Genomic DNA, 18,721 nt, shown 5'->3' on the forward strand with positions numbered 1-18,721 from the left:
AACCCAAAAATACAATACATTAGAGAAAAACTAAAATAGAACAAGGGAGAAAAATTTAGAAACAAAAAAAGAAACTCAATAAAATCAGATGTCAGTTGTTAGCACAGTGCCACAGAAGCTAACAATTGCAACTTAAGACAGTTTTGTCTCAAGCAAGCATTTTATTGCAGTGTTGAAATTACTATTTGGTATTTGATAACCTTTTATGAGAATAAACTACAGAATTGCATCATCTAATTTGACAAAAGTAAGTTAAAAAGAAGCTAAGATGAGCTAGCAAAAACAAAACATTATTATTACGTACTGAAAACAGAGCCACTCCCATAGTTGTTTTTTTTTTTCCCCCTCATAATTGATTAACTTTAGGTAGGCAAAAGTTGTACAATATATCAGGAATCTCTAGTGTCTCTTCCCTATGCTAAGCCCTCAGACCTCTATCTTTTCCATCAGTCATTGCTATGGAAAGCTCTACTTTTCTCTAATCTTCTATTTCAATAAAAATAAATTCTCACAATTTTTATCTCTAAGACCTCTAATCCAAGCAAAGTTGGAAATTCCCCAAAGGCATCTGGGAAGGGGAGACAAACTTTTGCATGATGCTGATGGTGCTCAAGGGGTTTAACTTCTCATTTGTTAAGGAATTTGAACACTATTGCTTACCATTGGAAAACTAAGCTTGCGAGCTATTTCTATGAAGTCTTCATTTCTTTCTTTAACTTGTGATTGCCCTGCAGCAAAATGGCTGCAGACAAAGCAAAGACTGGATGTATGAAACAGCATCCGAATTGCTACTGCACCTTTATTACCAGTGGCTCCTCCCATGCCAGTCTTTACAGTATCAACAGCAACGTCCCTGAAAGAGTTAAACAAACATTCAGAGTTAAATAAACCTTCAAATAATAGAATCATAGAACATCCTGAGCTCAAAGAGTCCCACAAGGATCACTGAGTCCAACTCTAAGCTCCACACAGCACCATTTGAAATTGAAACCCTATGTCTGAGAGCGCTGTCCAAACGTTCCTTGAACTCTGGTGCTGAGGGCCGTGCCCACTGCCCTGGGCAGCCTGTTCCATGCCCATCACCCTCTGGGTGAACAGCTCTAAATTTGTCTGAGGAGGACTGTATCCCTGAAAGATACTTCGTAAAGGAACTAAAGGATAACAATAGGACCTTGGACCTTATCTAAGAAAAAGTGACATTTTCACATTGCTCTTACAGCAGTAAGGCCACTGAACTGTTTTAAGAAACGTCAACAGCTATCAAGCAGGAACATAACACCTCCACTTTTCAAGCTTTCTACACAACTGAAGGCATTTAAAGCTACAGTAAAAGAATTCAAGCGGCTAGTTCCCCAGAAGATGGAACAGCTCTCTTGGAGCCCAACACATTTCTCAGTATACTTGTACATCAGTGTGCAACACCCAACAAACTGCAGGTGACCCAGCCCTGGGCACAGCTGTACATTCACTGACCTGATAAAGGGAGCATGCTGGGGCCTGATGAACACAAAGAGGCAGACACCCACTAACTGCTCGGAAGCCAGCAGCACATACTTGTAATCTCTCGATATGGTCTTCTGCAGTTCTGCAGCCCAGAGCTTCTGATTGGTTGTGCTAGCAGTGAGATTAAAAATGCCAATTTTAAAATAAAAGAAATGAAGCAGGTATCAAGAGCGTTGAGCTCATTCAATCACCTTCATACAGTAACTTTAACCAGATACTGGGGAAGCAGGTCAAAGCCAAGCTGTGAACGTGCCTTCTAGCAGAGTCGCGGCCTAGAAGACTGTAGTCAAACTCATAAGATGTTGCCTCACTTTTCACAATAACATGGACTGTGTTAGAAACCAGGACTCTTTCCCATATTTCTGAGGCTAGAGTAGAGGAATAAAAATTTCCCTTGGGAGTTACCTCCTAGCCTAGAGCTCAGTTAAATTTGGAAAACATGTCTGTGGTCTTAGATCAAGAAGAAACTTCCTTGAAGACATAAAGACTATGGTTCTCAGAGCTAGCGTAGGATATACATGAAAAAAAATGACAGATCTGGAAGCGTTGCTAACTAGACAGAGTGCAAATTAGTGGATGAAACAAACTGTCACTTTGTCCTCAGGACAAAAGCGTCTGCAAAGGCAAACAGTGCAATAGGCTTTAGATGTTTTTTTTTCCGATGAGTTAAAGCTTGACAAACACCAGAAAAACATGCAAAATAGACAAACAAAACAATGGACAAAGTGAATATAATCCTAGGATTACACTGGAAGATTTCATTACTGGTACCATCCAGAACTGACAAAAGTCTATTTTCATATCCCACGTCACCAGGGGCAAAAAAAACAACAACCCAAATTCCACAGAAACATATACATGCAATATATGGAACAGCAGAGCTAAAAACAAACTACAAATAGATGAAGTTATGCTCAGAGGTTACTTCTGCTTTTGACAACGGCAAAAACTGATGGTATAAGAGGATGCACTTGTTTTATATAGACCAAAATTTGATGCCAGACAGTACACAAAGGCATACCAACAATTCATGCTTTTGGAAGGGATTTCACAGGACTCACTGCTCCCAGCAGTAGGAAGGCACAGAGACTGCAGAACACTACCAGCATCAGACAGAAATTCTTTCAACGTGTTTAACAAAAAATAATTTCAGGGGCTACTGAACTTTTTCAGTGTAATCTAAAATACAGTCAAGTACTGACTGTTTGGATCCATGAGATTATTTTGAGTAATGTCAAGGTCACACAGCTTTGCTAAGGAAAGCTGAGGTGATTCAGCAGTCTCAGCAGACACAGGCTGAGAGAACTGGAATACAGGCAAAAATTAACATAGAATAATCCCAACCTTTACAATTGAGGAGAAAAATAATAGCATTATACTTAAATCTGGCTGTCAGTGGAACTAATTTTGCATAGATTTTATCACCTACCTTGCATTCACAATGTTTCCTGCATTTAACTCCACCATTTCTTCAAATCCAATGGCAAATATGTCTACAGGTTTGCTTCTTCGATCTGCATTTAAATATTGAAAAAGCCATTTGTTGCTTACAATTAACTTCGGAACCAAGACCTCGTATTTCTATTCTAATGTTCATGGTCTAATTAAGAAAGAGAGATTTCAATTAGAAAAAGAAAAGAAAAAAATAGACCATAAATCCTACCTTGGAATTCATGAATACCAGCTATGCTTGGTGCATCTAGAAGCCAGTCAGTGAGGGTCTGATTTTTAAAGGCAATACTTCGAAACTGCTTCCCCCCATTGACGTTCCACGTCCCAACGCAGACTCGAACTTTTTTGGGTTTCGCATACTTATAAAAGTTTTCACACATACTCTTCAGCACTTTTACAGATGCTGCAAAAACATTTGAAAATACATTATTCTTACATAGGATTTCCTATTTTTTACTTTTTTTTTCCCCTATAAAACTTGGCAACAAGATCTTTCCCTTAAAAAAAAAAAAAAAGGCAATAAATCCATGCACAGACATACAGAAAGTTGAAGTGTGAAAGCAAAATGGATGCAGTATTTCACCAGGTGAAGTACATTTGCAGACATTTTATTTGCCTGGGTAGGATATTGACTGAGATGGTAGTATTTTGTTCAAAATTATGTATTATTTTATATACACTCATATATATACTCACACATGCTACATATATAGTAATATAGATTACTATATACATTTTATATAGTATGTATATTACTATAAAATTTGCAGTCATATATTATATATATACAATACATATAGTGTATATATGTATTACTATACATAATGATATATTTATATTTCTCTATATAGTAATACATATATTAATATATCATACGCATCTACCATTCTCTAACCTATCTATGATCCCTATGGAAATTTATTTTCAATACATGCCAGCACAGATATCTATCTCATTTACATAGATTGCATTAATGAAATTAGAATCTCATTAAACAACACAACCAATTACAAACATTAATTTCTTGAAATGAAAAAATGATTGAAGTAAATCCATTCACTAAAACAGATAAGGTAAATTATCTTATCAAAATATGTTCTTTTTAAATCAGAAATCCAAACTGCTGTTTACGTAAGTTGAATTCCTGAAATTCTGTTTTAATGAGGGAAATAGGCTACAATTTAAAACTAAGCTCTCTGCTACCTCAGCCTTTCTGTGCCTTGATTCTGTGTGCCACATGGGAAAAAGAGTAGTGACCTACTTGTAAAGGGCATTGTGAGAAGAAAATATATTTAATGCTTAGACACTGAAGTTACAGGGATTTCAAAATTCCCTTCACATATCAGCTGCATAATAACTATATATATTTTATATACGTATATTTCCTGAAGCAAACAAACAGAACTCTCTCTTTTTCATTATGCTATTATTTTTTCTCTAATTGAAGTAGGAAAGAACTTGCTTTAGATGTGAACACTGTTGCTTGCACTGTACTTTACTCAAGCAAAATTAATTTATCTACGTATAAGACTGTCATGGTTATCAGTCTGAGAGCCATGGAAACTTCATTGGATGGAATTCTTCCCTCCACTGTGTGGTATCAGGCAAAACAGTCAATTACCAGGCACACTATTGTCACTCAAATCCCCAGAGCAGGATTACTAGTGAGCTGTGTCAAATTTTTGTTGGTTAAACTTTTAGTTGTTCTTTTATGTTTCCCACCTTTCAATTTGCTAAACAAAAACTGAGTATGCTCCAGCCATAGTAGTTCTAAAACAAACTGAAACCAACAGTAGAAAATATAATGTATTTGACATTTGTGAAGAACTTTACTGCTGAATGTATATCTGTATGTGGGGCAATCACACACAAAAGTCAGCAAATTGACTGGTGTCTCTGAGAGTAACGCAAGCAGATTACGTTTGCGATCACCCTATTCATTTCCTTATCATAGTCCAGGCAAATGAAGTCAACAAAACTGTAAGGAGTCAGCAAAACACCTTACACCTTCATAAGACAGCCACCTACTGAGGTTACTACTGGAAGTACCTACACGCTAAGCAATAGTCAAGTCAAGAAGTCCACCAAATGCTGCAAAAACCAATGAGGGTCAAAGAGAGAAACTACCCCAGCACTTGACCACTGAAATGAAGCCAATCCAAGAAATGATGCAGCCAGAATGCATGCAAGTACCCAAATCACCTGAAGGGTGAGCTGAACCCAAGGAACCCAAAATGGTGTCACTAAGAGGCTCTGAAGATCTGCTCAGATTAGTCTTTGTAGCAAGTCTGAAAACTACTATTTTCTTCACTTCAGCCCCTCTTCCTTTTCTTTTGGCAGTAGCTTTGAGCTTAAACAGTTGCTCCAAATAATTCCTATTTCCTACCACACAAAATCAAATTACTGCCAACTTAACTCCTGGTACTGTAATGAGTCCCTAATGTGAAAAATCATACCGGAACAGAATGTAACTTCATCAGGGACCTGATAGCATGCTTACTGCAAACATGAAATTGATGTTGTTACATTATAAAAACTTCTAAATTGTAGAGTGACTCTTCATTCAAAATGAGAATAAAGAACATGGGAACCAAGATATTTTCACCCTTTTTTCCAAAACAGTGAGCGAGCCAATGGTTTTTCAGAGCTCCTGAGCCTCCTGCATACATTATTTCCCTTCACGTTTCTAGCCATTTACCCCTTTAACAAAAAAGTTGTCCTGCTCTACAACATCAGTATCCCAATAAATTAAATTTTATGTTATTTTGTAACAAGAATGCTTTAACTAAGCAGGCACACATTTGGAAACCAATTCCACAAAAGGAACATTAATTCAAAATTCTATGCAACTGAACTCTTTTGCTGCAACGTCCAAATTATTGCAGGTATTTTTCAACATATGCAATCTGTACTCAGATGAAGTCCAAAGTAAAATATTATATCAGTGCGTTAAAAAAAATCATCGACATTTATGACTCCTAGTGAGTCTTTGTCGTTTATAGAGAGCTTCAGTCACTTCAGATGTATCTCAACAGTCAGCAACAAATTCTTAAGTGCTTCTTCCAAGGATCCTCCCCATTCATTCTGCAGTACATGGGGTATATGGCTACTAATGGAACCGAGTGTCCAAGTTCCATTGAGACTGTGCAGAAACCCACAATTCCTAAATAATTGTTCAAATATTTTTTTCAGTTTAGTAGCCTCCTGTTTTCACTCCCTCTTCCTCTCCCTTTATCTCCCCAGGTATTGAGGATCTACTTTTTCCCCTCACCTAGAAACTAAGCATCTGATCTGGCTTCACCAAAATTGCCTCCAAAAAAAGTAGCAAAATGAACTCAATTAATACAATGACTCAGAAACTGCTGTTTTAAGTTTTCTCAGCATATAGTAAAATCTGAATATACAAGCATTAGGAATATTGCTTTTTAACTATTAGTTTCTAGGAGCAAGGAGGTGAGTAAGTGCTGAAAAGCTGAGAAGTACTCACTGTCCTCCCTTAAAAACACATACCACGTATAAATCATCTCTTCAAAGGGAGCAGATCCATGTAACCAGATAGAGTTGTAACAGGAAGGAGAATTTCCACTAGCCAATATCTCATTTTAAGCCCAAAAAACAATGGTCAAGATATTATTCTTGCCACCATGTCTCAAGATTAGGAGTTAACTGTGATGGTCCCTCTTTGAGTTTTCTTTTCACTGAGAGTTCTACCTAAATAGATGCTCTACTACTTTCGTGTTGCATGCAGAGGTAACTGTATGTCAGTAGTTTCGCCTGTACTTTTACTCCACAAAAGTGTGTGTCAGTACACTATTTCAGATCATTCTTGTACAATACAAGCCATCACTGGGAGATTAATACAGTCAGTCTCAGCCTTCTAAAGGCAAAGACAATGAAATTACAAATTGTAGTAAAGAATTTTACCTTATATCTTCAAAAAACCCAATCATTTTGGCAAAACAAGAATACTGAAGCTCTCGAATCAGATAAAAATGGAAATTCCTCTACAGCTAGAATAAAGCATTTGCAAAAATAAAATAAAGCAACCAAGAACTGGCTGTCTGTTTTTATAATCCACACCCAAGCACAACCGTAACCTTTTCCACTTCCTGTACTTTCACTTCTCTTGTATTAAAGAGACTTCCTTGTATTAAGCCATAGGAACGTCAGGTCCAGATAATACAGAGAAAATGTGAGCCCAAGACCAAGTATTATGCAAACAGGCACGAGAAAAAAGCCAGTGAAGAACAGCTACTCAGATATTTACAGCTTAATTTCTATACTATACCTGATTGTAATGACTGCTCTGAAACTACGGATGCAGTAAGAAGGAAACAAGAAAAGAGTTAGTCAAACAGGCAATTACTTAAAAAAAAAAAAAATCAGAGAGAACATGCTATAATATACAATCTATTATACATAACTGTTCACATCAGTTAAAGCTCATCTTTTATGCTGCAAAATCTATAAAGTTTCACAACAGTATTGACAAAGTCTCCATTCTTGCCCTACTTATACTAGATCTATGTACTCTGAAGTATCTCTCTAGTTAATTCCTCACCTACTAGAAGATGCAACGACCTCATGTTCTGTGAAGACTTACTCATGTTCTACCACTGACAGGAGCTGCAAATATCAAAAAGCCAGCTTGCATTCACAGAGAAAGCAAGAAGAAACAAGAAGGACTTTCAATTAGCTTTGAGGCAGGGCCAATTTAGCAAGTTTCTGGTGCAGGAAAAGTTACAACATCATGAAATCTCATGGTAAAAAAAAAAAAGAAAACCGAGAGGAAAAGTCTTTCTGGTTCCACATAGTAAATAAGATGAACACAAGATGTATACTACAACTGGGCAAGGTTTTTCTTGCACCATTTGCTACTTCCCTGCATGTTGGAGTTCCAGAAGGATGGGACACGACTGCACTCCTGGGGATGTATTAGGCTATGCCTCTGTTTGGAAATGCAGGGTTCTGTGACCCATTGCCCCACTCTCATCAGGTGAGCTAGATTCAGGTAATCAGACCCTCCAAACCCCACGTGACTGTGCCTAAGCAGAGCTTCTCACTGAAATCTCTCTCTGACTTTGGTGCAGAATGTCACCCATTGCCTGACATATTTTGGTGGTGTACACGTTCATGGGAAAGGTCTCTTTACACACAAAACCACTTTTTTTGTGATGGAACCTCATTCACCAGAAATTTCCTAATAGCTCCTGATATCTTAAATTTTCTTCTCTTCAGAAAATCCTTTTTGCTCCCCAGTAGAGGAAACCAAAATGACGAATACAACCATTAAGCACTCTTAAGTTAGCAAATAAAGAAAGAAATAAATAAATGCTTTGCATCTGGTACAACACCACAGTGAGAAGTCCTTCACTGACATGACAGATCAAATACAGGAAGACATTCAGCAAACAATCCAAAAAACATTTTAAAAATAAACCAGGATTTACTTTTCCCCCAAATTCAGCTTGTAATTGTTGTAGCTAATGCTTGCTATAAATGGATTTGAAGATGTGAACAAACCCTGTCTCACATGCATCTACTGTGAAGTTCTGAGAAATACACTCCCCGGATATTTTCCTATTAAACCACCAGATATGAACAAAATATGAACAGTAAACAAATTACTGCAGCACATTAGTTCAGTAGTATTAGTCAAGGAGAAGCAACTCTTATCTTTTAATAAGCCAACAGAACATAAAAAAAGCAATTACACTTTCCAATACTGCTTTGAAAACAGACTCCATACAGCTTTCTTACACCAAATAGTTATCAGACAGATTAAAATCCTGAAAGACACATACCGCGTAAACTGCTGGTGGTTAAGAGAGCCCGTGCTTTATCTGCTAAATCACTATTTAAGGTATTTCCCAATAACAAAACATCAATGGCCTCCTGCTTGGAGCTATCAAAAAAGTTATTTTGAATCGTTCTGGTCACAGAACGAGCACCATCCTTCAGCTTTCCAGCCTGTTAGGGAGGAATACGTATAAAATATTTTATGTTGGACATTGCTCATAAAAACATTGGCAATATTCAGTAACATTTTTGTAAACCTCATTAATTTTAAAATCTAAGACAATTTCCATCCTTCGCTGTTAAATAAGAGCCTTCCGAGAATACTGGACTATATCCATTTTTTTCCCCAAATGCTAAACCATATACTAACACCTTCAAGGCACATCTAAGAACCAGATGATTGCAGTTTGAATTATTTAAATTAAGTGAAATTCTGCTGGAAGGGGAATATATATATTTTTTTTCCTAAGCCCTTAGTCTTCAAAAATTACATCAATATAATGCCATGTTTAGACCATGATACAGGATTTTGGGCTTTTCCCCAAATTGTGAAAAATGAAGCACTTAAGTGCACATGTCATGATACATGAATATGTATGCACATATGAGCATAAGAATTCAGAATTCATATTCCGAACTATCCACATTACAGAAGGGATAGCTTCAATTTATTAAGACTTCTCAACGTTTTCAAGTAACGTGCAAGTCTCATGCAGTATCCCAGAAGGAACATACACACTAATCTATAGCTACATATGTACCAAGCCACTGTCATTGCACACACTGTGCACCAGCAGTGCAATGGAATAGTGCTCCAATAGAACACTGTCTAACAACCTCAAAGAAGAATCTCCAAGAGATGTACTGGCACTACAAATGGTATCTGTGGGTCAGACTTATAGAGGATAATGTAAATGGCACGTCATGCAGTCTCCTACTTGACTCAAAAGCCAGGAGCGTTAACGTGCATGCACATCATTGACAATGACTTTACAGACACAAAGATGTTTTCTTGATTACATGGCTTATCACATCTTATGTACACAAATGTATTTTACCTGCAAAGCATATGTAAACACATGCTATTGCATGCATGTGAAATATAGATCATAATCCATCAGGGATGCTGCATGGTATTATAGTGTTATTAAAAATGCTCTAAGTTTACAATTTGCAGTGTTCATGGAGGTCTCTTAAATGCACATATAAAAAAGACAACAGCTTAAGAAAACTACAAAACCAATCCACCAGTTAGTTCAATGAACTGTGCTACGTAACAATAAAAGGAATTACTCTTTTGTCAGGGATAAGTAGTAGCAGATTAGCAGCATGATTTTGTAAGATGATGTGAATGAAGTGGTGGGGAGCATACTGTTACAACAGAATTTTAATAGGATGCTGCTCATTTTCTGTCAGAAAATGTACAACTTAAGACATGATTGAAAAAACACACTCACCATTCACATATCAGGCAATTAATTGAAAGGAACCCAGAGAGAGCAAAAGAAAGAGTAGGTAAGGAGTTAGATGCAATGAGTATTAACATGCTTTAAAAAAGGACTGTTTTTCAGTACATTAACATGTTTAAGGTTCAAATACATTCTCTCCTATCCCAAATTTCCATATTTTTACTTCTAAGTACTCTTGGATTTTGACGAATGAAACTGACAAACTTCTCCTTAGAGAAATGAGAAAAACAAGATTAAAACAAAATGCTAAAATATATTAGCAGAGTGCTAATACTGAGTAGTGACCAGGTCAAGTTTCACTGAAAGAATGGCAACTAATGGACAGCTTTGCAAGTATTAGAGGCCCTCTTCAAATTGACAGACTTCTATCTGGGGCGCTGCCTTTGAATTATGGTACTCACTAACAGCTGTACCAGGACGGGGACCCCAGAGGCAACGATGGACTATTCTGTATTATTATAAAAACAGCAGAGTAAATATACTCTGTATTTTACATGTTCAAAGTTGAAGTGCAAATACAATAAATGCATTTCACAAAGTAAAAATTTTAAGTAGTCTAATGAACGCCAGGTAAGTATTAATTTAGAAGAAACAAGTAAGGTTGAATGAAAAAGTCAGGAGAAGGGGAAACACCCCATAAAATACTTACTGTAGCTTTCCTGAGGGTCTGGTTGACATAAAAAAGTAAAACTAAATGTTTTTTAACAGAATTCCATTCTATACTAAAATACGAGCAATTACCAAATGAGAAGGCCTTGGTGAACCAATTAAGGGCAGAATCAGCAACAAGCCCATTTAGTCGTTTTCTTTTTATGTAGCTTACTTGTGATACCTTCTACTTCTGCAGAGAAGGACCCTGATATGGTTTGAATGAAGAAACAGAGGAAAAAAAAACAGTCGAGTCTGAATACGTAGTATATATGGAAATGAGTTGAACAGAGATCACGTAATGAGAAGCAGTGTATACTTGAATAAAAAGAATTGTATGAACAGAGATTCTTGAAGGAACTAAGGGTAATAACTACTATGGCTCAATATTTTTTTGTCTTGACAAATATTATGGGTAGAGAATTACAGAAACAAAAAAGCGACATTGTTAAAAAGAGAAATCAGAGATAGCATTAGGAAATTTGAACCACTCAAGCATCAACAAAAACAAAACAAACCAATGAGAAACAGAGCATGACAGCGCCATGTACGTATATGACAGTATTCCATTAAAAAGGAAAGCAGAAACAGAATTTGATGGTTTTGAGGGTTGTTGTTGTTTTTCCAGTGACTGCAGAACTAAAAAGAAATAGCTAGATGAGCATGCAAAGGAAAAATACCCCTACCATAACCTGCTGAATTTTAGCACTGTTAATAAATGCTAGAAGCACAAACAACTATGATGCACTGAATGAAACTAAAACAACAGAAGGCAGAGGTACAGACAGAAAAGTGAAATGATCAAAGAGATTAGAGCTGATTTGAACATACATTTTTTTTAGAGTTATGATCAAAAGGAACCAAAGTTTTGAGCCTCATCCTTTCCTAGCGGATAGTATTATCTAGGAAGCAGGGGCATGGCTAAGAAAGGATGTACTGAAACAAGATCTGGCTGTCAAGGTAACCAAACGTTTCTCATTAAATGCTTTTCTTTTTCCCCATTCACTGGCTTATTCAGATTACAACAAAAGCACACTTTTTAAAAGATCGCTCTTAAATCCATGACAGAATCTAAAAAAATAAATGCACATTGAAAATGGCTGAAGGTTTAAATAAAATGCACTTTACCTTAGCTTTTCCTTCAAGGGCTCCAGTCCCAGCATAAATTTTACTGACTGAATCTCCATTCACAGACCACATGGATCGGAAAACTTCCTGAAAGCGAGTAACCAGCTGAGGCTTCTCAGCTAATCCTAACACCTCCAGTTGTTTTGTTAGCATCTGCAACAGTGGAAGGCAACATTTGCAAGAGAAAGATCTTTATTTTTTTTTAAATATATTTACTAGAAAGTACATCACATTTTTTCAGCATATGTACACCCCCCTAAAAAAAAAAATCTTTGCTTTATACCCAGACGTATCATACTGAACAAATTAATACCATGTCACGTTTATAACACTGTATTCTACCTGGAGCTTTAGCTTCAGCATTTCACTTTGTTTTAAAAATAGGTGGAAATACAGGAAAATGTCAATGATCCATAAACATTTTCACTTAAAAACTGCCACGTCACAAGGTAGGCTGGATGTGATTCTCAAATATTTCCACTTCAATCTTTTAGAAGTAGGACTGTTTATGTTTCCCAACAAAAAGTGTACTAGCAAACACATTAACCTCTATTACCAGAATGCACACGAACAGAGCTCTGCGATGAGTGAAACTGCAGTGGCTGCTGTCATTCATTCTGTTTTCACGTGTAATTTTTATCTGACAAACTGTAATCTTCACACTTACAGTCAATATACTTCAATTTTTTTTTTTACTGTGCCTTCTACATTAAATGCATTTATATTATAGGTATATAGTAAATATATATGCATTTAAATGTAAAATAATATGAGATTTCAAACACAGCACTATGCCCAGGGATGTAGAAATGAACTACTGTACTTTTCCTGTAATCCCAGAATCAAGTTTACTTAGGAAAAAAAAAAATCAACTAAATATGTTTCTACCAACATAACAGTGAAAAAAATACTAATGATTAAAGCTAATGAAGAAGTTATTTTCCAATGTTTGTGAACATTTTTAACACCTTTAAGTGTCCACTGGCGAGGAGAAGGGGGTCTAAAATGATGAAGATAGAATTATGTACAGATAGTATTCTGAAGGTTAGACAGGAACTAACAACAGACAGAAAAGGAACTTGTAGAGAAAACTGAAGCAGAAATAAATGAGAAAAAAAGCTTCAGGAATTGTGTATTTCATCTTGTAATGTTAGCTGTTTGTTCACAGTTCACACATCAAGAGAATGTATATCATTTAAAAAAAAAAGATTTAGAGTAGTTGGCTTTTAAAATTAAGAAAGCAGCCGGTGATTTTTCCTGCTTATGAATTAATTTTAGAATTTAACTGAAATCATAGTTTAGCTCTCACCAAGGGTGAGAGGGGTGAGGGTTTGACATGGTTAGCCTGAAAGAAAAAATACTATAAATTCAGCTCTTAAAAGGCATTACAAAGGTAAATGTAGAAGACAGATTTACAACTCTATGTGAGTACTACACTATACTTTCTATTACACCACAAATCCTACTGTAATATCATTAAAATCCAACAGGTAATGTTTCACAGTGTTTCAATAGCAAGCCAACTTGTTGAAGCAGAGCCCGGCAAGAGGACTGAATCCCACAGTAAAGGTGAACTACACAATCTGACCGTGGCCAAAGCTACAACCACAACATTCTTCCACAAAGAATTCACAGCACAGAGATGCGAAAGTAAGAAGAGAGAACTAGCAGATGGTGGGAACTGTAATCTCACATGAAGAGCTTCATTTCTTAGAAGAAGAGGAAATGGCTTCAAGCTCAATGAGGGTAGATTTAGGTTGGATATAAGTCTTTTACAGTGAGAGTGGTGAGGCATTGGAACAGGTTGCCCAGAGATGTGGTTGATGCTCCATCACTGGAGACTTTTAAGGTGAGGCTGGATCAGGCCCTGGGCAACCTGATGTAGCTGTGCATGTCCCTGCTCATTACAGGGGAGTTGGACTAGATGGCCTTCAAAGGTCCCTTCCAACTCTAAGGATTCTGTGACTCTAACAGAGTAATTGTGAATGTTTTGTAAAGAACTACGCCACCACTACCTATTCTGTAGTTGCAAGCCTCAATCTTAAAAGACAAATTGATACTTAACAAAGAGTGAAGCGTTTTTCATAATGCTACGTGACAGTTGTATAATCGCAATTACTTCACAACTACTGCTTCATCAAACTACTAAGAGCTGGCTGCCCACAAAACGAGAGAGTATGATGCTATAAATCAAATGGCCACCTACCATTTATTTTTATTTGGCTATCACGTGGAAGGTACAGCTACTTTTACAGTCTACTTCCTACAGAAGTATCAGGAACAGTTCTGTATCTGGAAATGCACACCATTTTTCCTACCTCTAAGCCAAAGAAAGCCTGCACGCTGTTTGTTCTATCCAGACAGTCCAAGCAGTTTGTTCTGACAGTACCACTTTGAGATCTGTGCCAAGGACAACGAGAGACAGAAACAGAAAACAACTGAAATAACTCATTTAACGCATATCATCAGTAAAGACAGGGACATTAAGATCTGAACCAGAATAGTACATCACGCTATTGTCACTGCATTGTTACTGTCATCTTGAGTGCATTTATAAATGCATCAGCAATAGAGGGTTAGCTACAATAACAGCAGTAATTTTGCAACAGCACTGACTACACAAAAGTAATTAGTTTTCTGCAAATAAGATGAGTCTTTAAGTTTTTCTGCAGTTCTTCTTGCTTTCTTGGTTAAGCTGTTATGCAACAGTAAGTTTCTTTTTCAAGGAATCTAGCTAACATTTTCTAAGAACTTCAGAGAGAAATAATTACAAAAACAAAAACAATAAACAAAGGAAAAAAAAAAGCAAAAATAACTGTCCTAATAAAAGTAACAACAACTTGTGATAACATTAAACTCAATTTCAATCTCTCTTTACTTTCCTTTTCCTCCCCAAACACGAATGAAAATTAAACCTCTTCCCTTTAGCTCGAGAGATGATTGACGCCCTCAGGATCCCTAAAGAGCTCCCCTTCTTTGAAAGAAGCCCATTAATCTTTGCTAAAAAGCCCTCAGAAAAGTCATATTAGGCAATGTTCACATTCTTCTTGGTTGGCTACGAGGATAAACATCTGATGGTTCTCCCAGTGATTTATGCTTTTCCTATCTTTTGTCATTCCCACCACACCCTTTGTCCAATTAAGTCAGTAAAGGTTGATAACATTTACTCGACTTGAACAACTAATCAGAAAATGTTGAAAATGTTGCAGTGTTGCTCAATGTTGTTGAAAATGTTGAAAGATCTTCCTCAGGATTATTCCACTGCTATCTCTATACTTGATTTGAAATGGAAAGAAACTTGGTATGAATATTAGAGGGAAAACTGACATTCTACAATGGAGATGGTCCATAAACTTTGGGTAATTTTAAAGCTGTCACAAGTCACAACCTATTTTGCTTCCATTCTGTTGCCAGTCGTTTTGATGGGTGGTGATATTATCTGGATCTCTAGCAAGATCAAATAGCACACCCCACAGAGCGATAGGACTACACTATTTTTATGATATATAACAAAAGAAAAAAAAGCTTTTAAAACTTTTGTAGGAATGCAAATAGAGTTTTGAGGTGGGAATGGGCTCTAACTACCATTCTACTAAATCTAATCTTATTCACGCCTACTGAAACCTGCCCCAGCAGGACGTAATCCCACAGTGAAGTCAGGATCCAGAGCAGCACTGGAACTCTCTCGTCTCCTACTGCACAAGCAGATAGAACTCAGGCCATAGCAACATCCCTTCACTCAACAATTCTTGTCATGGGAAATCCCATGGAAAAGCTCTGCTCTGGTGTTAATTAAATGGAGGAAGGGTGTGAAGGGGAGAAGAGCAGGAATGTTGCCCATTCCTAGCCCTGCCTTTTCCGGCTGAGATCTTTGCTCTAGGAAGAGGAGAGGGGAAATAAGGACAACAACATACGTACAGCAGCACTGAGTAGCACACAGCAGGAAACACAATGTGCATTCCTGCTACCACAGGGTACAGAGCCCCAGAATTCTGATATAACTGTAATTACAGTTACTATCATGGTACTGGTTTACTGTCCATTGCATATCTCAAAATTTCCACAAGCGATCGAAAGCATTTATTTCTTTAGCAAAAGTTAGAGCTAAAAATAGTATGATAAAATTAGAAATGTGTGACTTAAAGCAAATATCAGCTGCTGAAAACATCTCTGTAGACTACCTTTGCCTCCTCTTCCACCACTAGCTGTATTTGCTACATCAGCAATACATTCTTACATGATCTGCAAAAAGCACAGATTGCTGATCAAGACTCAGTAATGAATCTTGCCTACAAGGCTACTGAATAGCTGACTGTTCATTTTTTTTTTTCACAAGGACATTTCAACATATGTTTTTTGCACCTCAATAAGATGCATTTCTCGCATCTCAATATAATGCTTCCCGAATAATAATTCTCCCCAGTCAAAATCTTGTTTTAAATCCTCTGGAACTCATTTATGTTGGGTAAAGATCATACAATAAGAAGGTATTATGATGTATTATATTTAAAATTCATATGGCAATTAAGAGTGACTCATTTTGTGGAGAACTGAATATGTCAACTGGGGGGAATCCAGACAATGGAATTTCAAGAAAGACTGCACTGAAAATCAACATTCACAACAAACTGAAATCAGTATGCTCCATTGGTGAGGAAAATATGAATAAGTTATACAAGGAATGGGAAAAAATTTTCATTCTCCAATCCCATAGGAGCGCATTCAACAAAAAGACAATCAATCACATTCACAAAACGATGAGTTCAAAGAACCTGAAATTAAGTCATACCCCACACCAATGCTTCAGAGACTGCTTCCATCAAGACTTTCAGAGCATATTCAGAACAAGACAAAATTTTAATATAATAAGTGATTCATGCTTCAGTTGCTGAACATTATCATCTTGTATACAATAGAAGTACAATAACGTAACTAGAAATATCTTTCTCTTATCGTCTGGCTATGAGGTAGAAAGCACCTCAGAACCACAATTTAATTTGAGTAAAGTTATAGGAAAAAAAAAAAGAAAATGCAAACCTTTTAACTTCCTTTCCATCAAAATAAAAAAATCCACATTCTAAGAATTTCTGGACTTGAGGCTTAAGCACACTGTGTAGTTTTTCTGCCTTTCCACCTTTAACCATTTGATGATAGTCAAAGTTCACCATTTTGATATCAGCTGAATGTTCAGATGCTTTTAAGTGGCTCTGGTTTTGTAAATAGAGAAGAAAAGAACATAAATATGCTAATACATGATCATGGAGCAGTAGTAAAACAAGAGGTTAAACAAGAGTTTAAACATTTTAAAAGCAGTTTTGTTAGATAATCTGTGCTTTCTATATTGTTTTATCATTACTGTGCAACAGATCACTCAAAACTGACAAATACTTCACCTTTGTTTCTATTTCTCTTTCTTGCCACAAACAAAGTAGTGTTTTGATTCGGTTTTGTTTTTTTTGCTTACTATACTATGGGTCACCAAGCACACACATGACAGCTTCTTCTGTTAAAACAGTTCCCTTTACAAAGCCCTTCCACTAAATTAACCATTTTAGAAATAACAGAAAAAACAAACAAATTATTTAGATCTCTGTGGAGGACAGTTTGAAAAGAATTTTCCCTTCAATTCCCTGAAAAATCATAAAACCATTCACAAAACCTTTGGTGATAGAGGAATGGTAGAGCTATGAGCTCTATTGGACATCAGTACACATCTGCGAACAATAATATCTCCTGCCAGGATGCCTGGATTCAGAAAAGATGCTAGCAAATGGCCTAAAATACTCAACCTACTGTAATACAAAGGGAAAGGGAAGAAGGAAAAGAAAAGCAACACGTGGCTGCTGCAATGTTCTCTGGCTTCAAACAGAGCTGCTCACATTGCCAGACTTTGAGGACTACAGCGTCACAGTCGTTTTTAACCTACCTAGCATGAATTTGTAACACAGGCCAGCTACAGTGAATGCCTTCTGAACAAAAGCTCCAATTTAATCACAAAGCAGATTTTAAGTTTACACTGCAAAATGTGAAATTTTTAAAAAATATTAAGTAATATATCCCAGAATTCCAAAGGGAAGATTTTAAAAAGAAATACAATATTATGAAACGTCACAGAGAATCATTTCCCAGCAGTACAGGGCAAAAAAAGATTTCCTTTACAATTAAGCCAATAATAAGCATGAAACATGAAAATAGCTGCAGATCTCTCAATATTGTCTATATGATAACTTTTCAGTAAAGTAATCAGTCTGCACACAATCAAGCCATAACTGTAAACAGCTTTCAAAAATTCACTTCACACTATTTATCTTAAGCAGTACTTTTATGATAGATACTCTTTTAACTGCAGGCAGTAGTTGTTGCTGGGTATGCTGTATCTATTTCATTTTTCAAAGGCTGTATAGCACACATTCTAATCCCAATGAAAAGCACAATGAGAGAAAGGTAATTCTTACCTGAAAAGCTTTGCTGAGCATGTGCTCCCCTTCTTTTGCACCAAGTAAATTCACAATAATTTGTTTGCCATATAAGTTTTTAAGAGTTCGGAAATGCCTGCGAACAGAAGAACAATTCCACACTCATTTTCTCAAAACGCTCATGCTGAAAACTAACATGAGCGTGTGGAACATTGACGCAAACATAGTGGAGATTCTAATATCTCCAGCAAGTCTTATATTATGTCATGGCCATACAAACCAATATAATCCAATAACAGCATATAA

At 36.5% G+C, this 18,721-nt stretch overlaps 1 protein-coding gene across 11 annotated transcripts in view; it reads right to left on the minus strand.

Annotated features, from left to right (window-relative positions):
• The window catches only part of SYNJ1 (synaptojanin 1), a 61,810-nt gene that overhangs the window by 24,942 nt on the left and 18,147 nt on the right, over positions 1-18,721 (minus strand). For 7 of the 11 annotated variants that reach the window (XM_015299833.4, XM_015299818.3, XM_046900883.1 and 4 more), the window contains exons 8-17: positions 18,455-18,551; positions 17,037-17,206; positions 14,318-14,399; positions 12,000-12,152; positions 8,760-8,925; positions 7,244-7,267; positions 3,167-3,358; positions 2,933-3,017; positions 1,474-1,614; positions 661-853 (exon numbers count right to left, since the gene is read on the minus strand). In XM_015299833.4, the coding sequence (XP_015155319.3) occupies positions 661-853; positions 1,474-1,614; positions 2,933-3,017; positions 3,167-3,358; positions 7,244-7,267; positions 8,760-8,925; positions 12,000-12,152; positions 14,318-14,399; positions 17,037-17,206; positions 18,455-18,551 (1,303 nt within the window). The remainder of the gene's footprint in view (positions 1-660; positions 854-1,473; positions 1,615-2,932; positions 3,018-3,166; positions 3,359-7,243; positions 7,268-8,759; positions 8,926-11,999; positions 12,153-14,317; positions 14,400-17,036; positions 17,207-18,454; positions 18,552-18,721) is intronic. The other 4 variants (XM_015299851.3, XM_015299861.4, XM_015299854.4 and 1 more) reach the window with 2 other exon arrangements.

This window comes from Gallus gallus, chromosome 1 (genome assembly GCF_016699485.2).
Source record: "Gallus gallus isolate bGalGal1 chromosome 1, bGalGal1.mat.broiler.GRCg7b, whole genome shotgun sequence".
Classification (NCBI taxonomy): Eukaryota; Metazoa; Chordata; class Aves; order Galliformes; family Phasianidae; genus Gallus; species Gallus gallus.